We start from the raw sequence: 7,190 nt of genomic DNA on the forward strand, positions 1-7,190 counted from the left end.
TATTTCATACCCATTTTTAGATACTTGTATGTGTCCTTGATGTGATAACCCTCAAGATTAAATTCTATGAATGTACCAAACATTTTTTAAATTATTTATTAAAAATTGCCACAATTCTATAATTTTGGAGGATTAGTAAAAAATTATCACCAAAATTTGTATCATTAGGTCACCATCGGTGACCTCACATATATAAATACATAAATCAGATATAAGCCCTTAGTAGTATCAATAATAGTTTCCTGGTGTATTGATCTCTTGATTGAGTTTAAGGTAAGTCACCCCAATAGTTTAATAATAATAATAATAATAGTAATGTTTCTGAGTAAATTTCAGATGAGGTGTGGTTTTATTGTTTTGCTGGTGTTGTGCCTTTATTTGGGCATGCAAGTTGAGGCAAACTGCTGTAGGTCTTGTGGCAGCTGCAGATCTAGCTCGTGTGGAAACTGCGGACAATCTTGTGCCACCTGTGAGACATCAGAATGCAGAAGCAGCTGCAGACAATCTTGTGGAGGTGACTGCACCGAAGACATTGATTGTAACGGTGACTGTGACAAAGAATCAGTAGTACCAGTTCCAATTTATAATGAGGGTGAAGGTGTACAAAACACCAACCAACAAAACAACAGTGTTGACTTCACTGCCGACCTGACCATAACTAACACTGTGAACAATGAGAACATCATCCACACTCCAGTGCATGTTAATGCCTCCATGGTGAACAACATTGAAATTAAAGGGGGCAACTCCTCAAGGGCTGCACCTTCTATTATTCCATTCCCATTCCCATTTCCGATGTACATGCCAAGTAGTCAGCCATGTTCAACCCCAGACAGACGTAAGTTTATTAAAATCCTGACGTACCTCAACTTATTGAACGGTTTTGTATGTGTTTAGCCTGTGTTGCACCCAACCCACCTTGCCCTGGACCTGGTGAGTTTAATGAACTGAGTTTAAGACCTGACTGTTCAATAATAAATGGTTTTTTCTTGTTTATTTAGCTTGCCCCACACCACAAACACCCTGCCAAGGACCTGGTGAGTTTTAACACAGCTTAAGACATAATTATAAAGTAGTGAATGATTGTTTTGTGTTCATTTAGTGTGCTCCACACCACAAACACCCTGCCAAGGACCTGGTGAGTTTCAACGCAGCTTAAGACATAATTATAAAGTAGTGAATGATTGTTTTTTGTTCATTTAGTGTGCTCCACACCACAAACTCCCTGCCAAGGACCTAGTAAGTTAAAAATGAAGTTTAAAACCTAATTATCCTATAACAAATGTGTTTATTTAGCTTGCCCTACACAGCAACAACCCTGCTCAGGAGGTGGTGAGTTTAAGACCTTGTTCAATAACAAAAGGTTGTTCGTGTATGTTCAATGACCAATTAACTTGTTTAATGTTTAATTATAGCTTGCCAAACTGCAACCCAAACTTGTACTGGATGGGGTAAGTCTTTGGGACAACAAAAAACATAAATAAATACAACTTTTGGTGTTCTAGGATGCATAAGCCCTTGGATTAACTACAACCAACGTTGTTCTGGAGGTGGTGAGTTATACAAAGTATAAACTCATAGATGAAACTGATGGTTGATTATTTTTTCAGGATGTTATGCTGTAAACCAGTGCCAAAATGGAGGTAACTCTTCTTGGACTTTTTTTACATAAAATGGGGTAATAATGGACCATTTTTCAGGTTGCTACCCTTGGCAGATGCAGTACTCAGGAGGCTATGGAAGAAAATAATAAAAATAAATTAAATTTGACATTAATATTGTGTTGTTATTAGTCATCACACATAGCTGATTATAAATAAAAGTATTTAAACAGATGTGAAATAAAATTAAGTATTTAATATGTATTTGTTTATTTTGTAGTTTAATAGTAGAATCAATTGAGCAACAAAACATTTCTAAATATTTACTTATTATTATTTTATAATGATGTTGGTGTCTTTTACAATTATCTGAGTAATTGGAGCCAACAGAAACTTAAAACAAATAAATTAAAAACTTATATATAAAAACAATAACAAAGCAACGTTTATTAAAGCTGTCAATTAATTAATTACTCATATTTATTAAACTAAGCAACATTAATGTTAATGTACTATAAAAAGATGAATAGTAAATCACACAAGTGCGTTTTTAGATACATGCATGTGTCCTTGATTTGATAACCCTGCAGATTAAATTATTAAAGATGGTGGTACCAATAAAAAAAAAAATTGGCCACATTAAAAATATCCCACTGGATTTAATCAGTAATTCAATCTATTTTGACTCAGACATTATTTTAATTTTGTGACCTAGAAGGATTAGAAAAAAAAATGGTCACCAAAACTTTTATCATGAGGTCACCATTGGTGTGTATAAATGTACGAATATGATAATGCGATGCGATGATGAAATACAAAAATAAGTGCATGTATAAATACATAAACCAAATATTAGCATTAGTAGTATCAAAAACTTTTGGTGTTGAATTAGTCTAGGGTCATCCACAAGGTAAGCCACATCAGCCATCTAAGGCAACGACTAATTTATTTGTCTTTCAGATGAAGTACAGCTTTATAATCTTGTTAGTGTCGTGCCTCTATTTGGCTGCGCAAGTCGAGGCAAGGTGCTGCAGCTCTTGCGCCAGCTGCACTGGTGCCGCGTGCAAGGAGAATTGCACGCAGTCTTGCGCAACCTGCAAGGCCACTTGTCTAGAGACTTGCAGGCCACCTTGTGCCACCTGTGCGACCAACGAGTGCAGAGCAACCTGCAAGGAAACCTGTGAGACCTGTGAAACCACCGAGTGCATAGAAGCTTGCGCCCACTCCTGTGACATTTGCACAGCCAGCACGTGCAAGGAAGTTTGCACTGAAAGTACCACCAGTGAATGTACTGAAAAGTGCGACTGTAATGAAAACTGTGTTGATGATGTTGATGACACGATTATACCTGTACCCATTTATACTGAGACGGGGGGTGAAGAAAGTACCAACGAACAGAACCACGGTACTGATTTTAAGGCTGATTTGAACATAACCAACACTGTGAACAACGAGAACATTATCCACAATCCAGTGAGTGTCAACGCTTCGATGGTGAACAATATTGAAATTAAAGGAGGCTCTGGGGGTTCGTCAGGGGGTGGTTTCGCTGTTATTCCATTCCCTTTCCCATTTCCAATGTATTTTCCACGTAATATAAATTTAACACACTAAAGTGTTCCATAATTTAATGTTTTTTGTATTTCAGCTGGTCACACATGTGAAACTCCAGATAAACGTAAGTTGTCTCTATTTTTTTAAATTAAATCTTAATGTTTTTATTTATTTAGCTTGTCCTACTCCTCCACCAAGACCACCTTGCCCTGGTGAGTTTAAATAGAGTTTAAACATTCAATAATTAATTGTTCTTTGATGTTATTTAGAGTGTCCCACTCAAAAACCACCTTGCACTGGAACTGGTGAGTTTAAAACTTAAATATAACTGTATAACATGTATATATAGAAACAAAATAATTTATTTAATGCTTGATTATAGTGTGTCCTCCACCTCCTCAACCCTGTATAGGAACTGGTGAGTTTTAACCTATATAAATATACAACAAATTAATACTTTTTGTTGTTTATTATAGTGTGCCCTCCACCCCCACAAGTTTGCACGCAAACTGGTGAGTCTCACGCTATTAAAACTTATAAAAACATGATAAATTAATATATTTTTATTGTTTTTTAAAGTGTGTCCTCCACCCCCACAAATTTGCACGCAAACTGGTGAGTTACTGGTGATTAAAACATGTAAAAATATGCTAAATTAATTGTTTTTATTGATTTTTAAAGTGTGCCCTCCACCCCCACAAATTTGCACGCAAACTGGTGAGTTTCAAGGGATTAAAACCTAAATATAAGGACAAATTAATATTTTTTTTTGTTGTTTGTTGTAGTGTGCCCCCAAACCCAACAAGTTTGCACGCAAACTGGTGAGTTTCAAGGAATTATAACCTAATTATAAGACTAATTAATATTTTTTTGTTGTTTGTTGTAGTGTGCCCTCAAACCCAACAAGTTTGCACTGGAACTGGTGAGTTTTTTTGAGACATTACAACCTGGCTAACCATTTATTTTTGATGTTCATTACAGCCTGCCAATCAACTCAGTCATGTTCTGGATGGGGTGAGTCTTTAAGACAATAAAAACCTGACTAAATGTGACTGACTTTTGGTGTTTCAGGATGTATACACCCTTCCTTTAACTACAACCAACGTTGTGTAGGAGGAGGTGAGTTATACAAGGTATAAACTCATAAATGAGACTGGTGGTTGATTATTTTTTCAGGATGCTATGCTGTAAATCAGTGCCAAAATGGAGGTAACTTTTCTTTGACCTTTTCACGTAAAATTTGCTGAAAATGTGCCATTTTTCAGGTTGCTACCCTTGGCAGATGCAGTACTCAGGAGGATATGGGAGAAAATAATAAGAATAAATTAAATTTTACATTAATATTGTGTTATTATTAGTTATCACATAAAGCTGATTATATTATTTAAATAGATGTGAAATAAAACTAAATATTTACTATATGTAGATTTATTTATTTTGTAGTTAAATAGTAAAATCAATTGAGTAACAAAACTTTTTTTTAAATATTTACTGATTCTAATTTTATAATTCTGTTAGAGGAACAATTAAGTCACCAAAAACTTATAACAAACAAAAGTAGCTCAACTTAAGTAACTAAACTTAAATAGCTTAATTTAAGTAGCTTAACTTAAGTATCTAAAGTTTTAACTAATGAATTTATGTTAAGAACAGTACAAAGCAACATTTATTAAACCTATTAAGTAGTTACTCATATTTTTTAAACTAAAGTACCATAAAATTATGAATAGTAAAACAGGCAAGTGCGTTTTTAGATAAATGCATGTGTCCTTGACGTGATAACCCTGCAGATTAAATTCTTGAAGACATATTAAAAAAAAAAAATAGGGTACATGAATATTGAATATAAAAATCTTCTGGAATTAATCAGTAAATCAATATAAATAAAAGTATTTTGGTTCACACTCAAAAATATTAAATTATTTCAGTTTTAAGTCCTGCAAGAATTACAAGAAAATGGTCACCAAAGCTTTTATCATGAGGTCACCATTGGTGTGTATAATTGTATAAATATGATAATGGTGTGATGATGAAATACAAAAATAAGTGCATGTATAAATACATAAATCAAATATTAGCACTAGTAGTATCAAAAAATTTTTATGCTGAGTTAGTCACAAGGTAAGCCAGAGCAGTTACAAAAACAATTCTGTGTCTGAACAAGTTATTTCTATTTCAGATGAGGTGCAGCTTAATTATTTTGCTGGTGATGTGCCTTTACTTGGCCACAGAAGTTGAGGCAAGGTGCTGCAGCTCTTGTGGCAGCTGCAGGACAGCTGCGTGCAGACAAAACTGCATACGAACTTGCTCCCCCTGTAAAACCACTGCGTGCACTGCGTCATGCAGGCAACCCTGCGCCACCTGTACAACTAATCAGTGTATGGCAACTTGCAGGGAGACTTGCGACAACTGTGCAACCACTCTATGTAGGCAAACCTGCGCAAGATCTTGTGAGACTTGCACGCAATGCAGCTCATGTAAAACCAGTGAGTGCAGACAGAAGTGCAATTGTAAAAAAGACTGTGATAAGAAAAAGATAATAGAAGTACCAAATTTTGGTGGGAAGAAGGGTGGAGCAAGTACTAACTCACAGAACCAGACTACTAATTTTAACGCCGACTTGAAGATAACTAATACTATGGACAATGAGAACATTATCCACAGTCCTGTGAGTGTTAATGCTTCCATGGTGAACAACATTAAAATTACAGGAGGTTCGAACGGTTCATCAGGGGGTGGAGTCTCTGTTATTCCATTTACTTTCCCATTTAGTTTTCCAACCCCTACTCCAAGTAATATATATTGTCATTTATACAGTGAAGTATCCTATAATTTTATGTTTTCTGTATTTCAGTGAGTCTACCATCTCCAACCCCAGAAAAACGTAAGTTTTTTTAATAAAATCCAGACATACAACAACATACGAATTGTTTCTTTATTTATTTAGCTTGTCCTACAACTACACCCAGTCCACCTTGCCCTGGTGAGTTTGAGTGAGTTTAAAACCTAATCATTCAATATTAAATGGTGATTTCGTGTTTATTTAGAGTGCACCACACCTAAGCCACCCTGCCCCGGACCTGGTGAGTCTAAATAGAGTTTAAAACCTAAATACACAATAACCAAAGGTTTTTTCGTGTTTATTTAGAGTGCACCACACCTAAGCCACCCTGTCCTGGACCTGGTGAGTCTAAATAGAGTTTAAAACCTAAATACACAATAACCAAAGGTTTTTTTGTGTTAATTTAGAGTGCACCACACCTAAGCCACCATGCTCTGGACCTGGTGAGTTGTAATAGAGTGTAAAACCTAAATATGTAATAATAAATGTGTTTTTCCTGGTTGTTTAGTGTGTCCTACACCTTGCACTGGAACTGGTGAGTTATTAAAGAGTTTAAACCCCAAATATACTACAAGTAATGGTCCTTTGACATATATATAATAACAAATTAATTTATTTACAGTGTGTCCTTCACCCCCACCAACTTGTACAGGAACTGGTGAGTTTTAAGACAATAAAACCTGGATATTGGTTGAGGAATTATTTATTTTTGATGTTTATTGCAGCATGCCAATCAAACCAAACATGTTCTGGATGGGGTGAGTCTTTATCAAGACAATAAAAACATGAATAAAGGTGTAACTACTTGTTTTATGTTTCAGGATGCATAAATCCTTGGTTTAAATACAACCAAGGTTGTGCTGGAGGAGGTGAGTTATAAAATTCCCGTGTTATACAATGTATAAACTCATAAATAAAACTGGTGATTATTTTTTAGGATGCTATAATGTAAATCAGTGCCAAAATGGAGGTAATTGTCTTTCACTTTCTTACTTTAAATATGGTAAAATTACGTTTTTTCAGGTTGCTACCCCTGGCAAATGCAATACTCGGGATTTTACGGGAGAAAATAAAAAGAATTAACTAAATTACACATAAATATTGTGTTGTTCTTATTAATTATCACACATAACTGATTATAAATTAATATATTTTAAACAGAGGTGAAATAAAACAAGATATTTACTATATAT

General features: G+C 34.9%; 3 protein-coding genes across 15 annotated transcripts; all 3 read left to right on the forward strand.

The window, feature by feature from the left end:
* The first annotated feature begins 149 nt into the window (after positions 1-149).
* LOC109607543 (uncharacterized) lies at positions 150-1,776 on the forward strand. Of its 2 annotated transcripts, XM_020024018.2 has the most exons (11): positions 150-273; positions 337-838; positions 898-933; positions 1,002-1,037; positions 1,103-1,138; positions 1,204-1,239; positions 1,297-1,332; positions 1,416-1,451; positions 1,506-1,553; positions 1,611-1,643; positions 1,701-1,776. In XM_020024018.2, the coding sequence occupies exons 2-11, from the start codon at positions 337-339 to the stop codon at positions 1,748-1,750; spliced, it is 849 nt and encodes a 282-aa protein (XP_019879577.2). In that variant the 5' UTR covers positions 150-273; the 3' UTR covers positions 1,751-1,776. The 2 variants fall into 2 exon arrangements, with proteins under 2 accessions (XP_019879577.2, XP_019879578.2); XM_020024019.2 differs by lacking the exon at positions 1,103-1,138.
* A 592-nt stretch (positions 1,777-2,368) lies between these two features.
* On the forward strand, positions 2,369-4,576 carry LOC109599794 (nematocyst expressed protein 4). 8 transcript variants are annotated; one of them, XM_020015825.2, is made up of 15 exons: positions 2,370-2,511; positions 2,562-3,192; positions 3,250-3,279; positions 3,332-3,367; positions 3,425-3,460; positions 3,538-3,573; positions 3,632-3,667; positions 3,735-3,770; positions 3,837-3,872; positions 3,941-3,976; positions 4,042-4,077; positions 4,137-4,169; positions 4,227-4,274; positions 4,332-4,364; positions 4,421-4,576. In XM_020015825.2, the coding sequence occupies exons 2-15, from the start codon at positions 2,562-2,564 to the stop codon at positions 4,468-4,470; spliced, it is 1,113 nt and encodes a 370-aa protein (XP_019871384.2). In that variant the 5' UTR covers positions 2,370-2,511; the 3' UTR covers positions 4,471-4,576. The 8 variants fall into 8 exon arrangements, with proteins under 8 accessions (XP_049820851.1, XP_049820853.1, XP_049820854.1 ...); XM_049964894.1 differs by lacking the exon at positions 3,735-3,770 and having other exon boundaries at positions 2,369-2,511; XM_049964893.1 differs by lacking the exon at positions 3,941-3,976.
* Positions 4,577-5,186: 610 nt separating this feature from the next.
* On the forward strand, positions 5,187-7,185 carry LOC126264985 (keratin-associated protein 9-1-like). 5 transcript variants are annotated; one of them, XM_049964900.1, is made up of 13 exons: positions 5,187-5,276; positions 5,335-5,947; positions 6,010-6,039; positions 6,103-6,138; positions 6,203-6,238; positions 6,304-6,339; positions 6,405-6,440; positions 6,506-6,532; positions 6,620-6,655; positions 6,723-6,755; positions 6,819-6,866; positions 6,935-6,967; positions 7,021-7,185. In XM_049964900.1, the coding sequence occupies exons 2-13, from the start codon at positions 5,335-5,337 to the stop codon at positions 7,068-7,070; spliced, it is 1,014 nt and encodes a 337-aa protein (XP_049820857.1). In that variant the 5' UTR covers positions 5,187-5,276; the 3' UTR covers positions 7,071-7,185. The 5 variants fall into 5 exon arrangements, with proteins under 5 accessions (XP_049820857.1, XP_049820860.1, XP_049820861.1 ...); XM_049964903.1 differs by lacking the exons at positions 5,187-5,276; positions 6,203-6,238 and having other exon boundaries at positions 5,299-5,947; XM_049964902.1 differs by lacking the exons at positions 5,187-5,276; positions 6,405-6,440 and having other exon boundaries at positions 5,300-5,947.
* Positions 7,186-7,190: the final 5 nt, after the last annotated feature.

This window comes from Aethina tumida, chromosome 3 (genome assembly GCF_024364675.1).
Source record: "Aethina tumida isolate Nest 87 chromosome 3, icAetTumi1.1, whole genome shotgun sequence".
Taxonomy (NCBI): Eukaryota; Metazoa; Arthropoda; class Insecta; order Coleoptera; family Nitidulidae; genus Aethina; species Aethina tumida.

Coding starts and splice junctions, on each gene's coding strand:
- LOC109607543 (XM_020024018.2), top strand. CDS start 337: ATGAGGTGTGGTTTTATTGTTTTGCTGGTGTTGTGCCTTTATTTGGGC. Junction 934..1,001: donor CCCACCTTGCCCTGGACCTG/GTGAGTTTAATG, acceptor TTGTTTATTTAG/CTTGCCCCACACCACAAACA. Junction 1,452..1,505: donor CCAAACTTGTACTGGATGGG/GTAAGTCTTTGG, acceptor TTGGTGTTCTAG/GATGCATAAGCCCTTGGATT.
- LOC109599794 (XM_020015825.2), top strand. CDS start 2,562: ATGAAGTACAGCTTTATAATCTTGTTAGTGTCGTGCCTCTATTTGGCT. Junction 3,873..3,940: donor ACAAATTTGCACGCAAACTG/GTGAGTTTCAAG, acceptor TGTTTGTTGTAG/TGTGCCCCCAAACCCAACAA. Junction 4,365..4,420: donor AAATCAGTGCCAAAATGGAG/GTAACTTTTCTT, acceptor GCCATTTTTCAG/GTTGCTACCCTTGGCAGATG.
- LOC126264985 (XM_049964900.1), top strand. CDS start 5,335: ATGAGGTGCAGCTTAATTATTTTGCTGGTGATGTGCCTTTACTTGGCC. Junction 6,040..6,102: donor ATCTCCAACCCCAGAAAAAC/GTAAGTTTTTTT, acceptor TTATTTATTTAG/CTTGTCCTACAACTACACCC. Junction 6,239..6,303: donor GCCACCCTGCCCCGGACCTG/GTGAGTCTAAAT, acceptor GTGTTTATTTAG/AGTGCACCACACCTAAGCCA.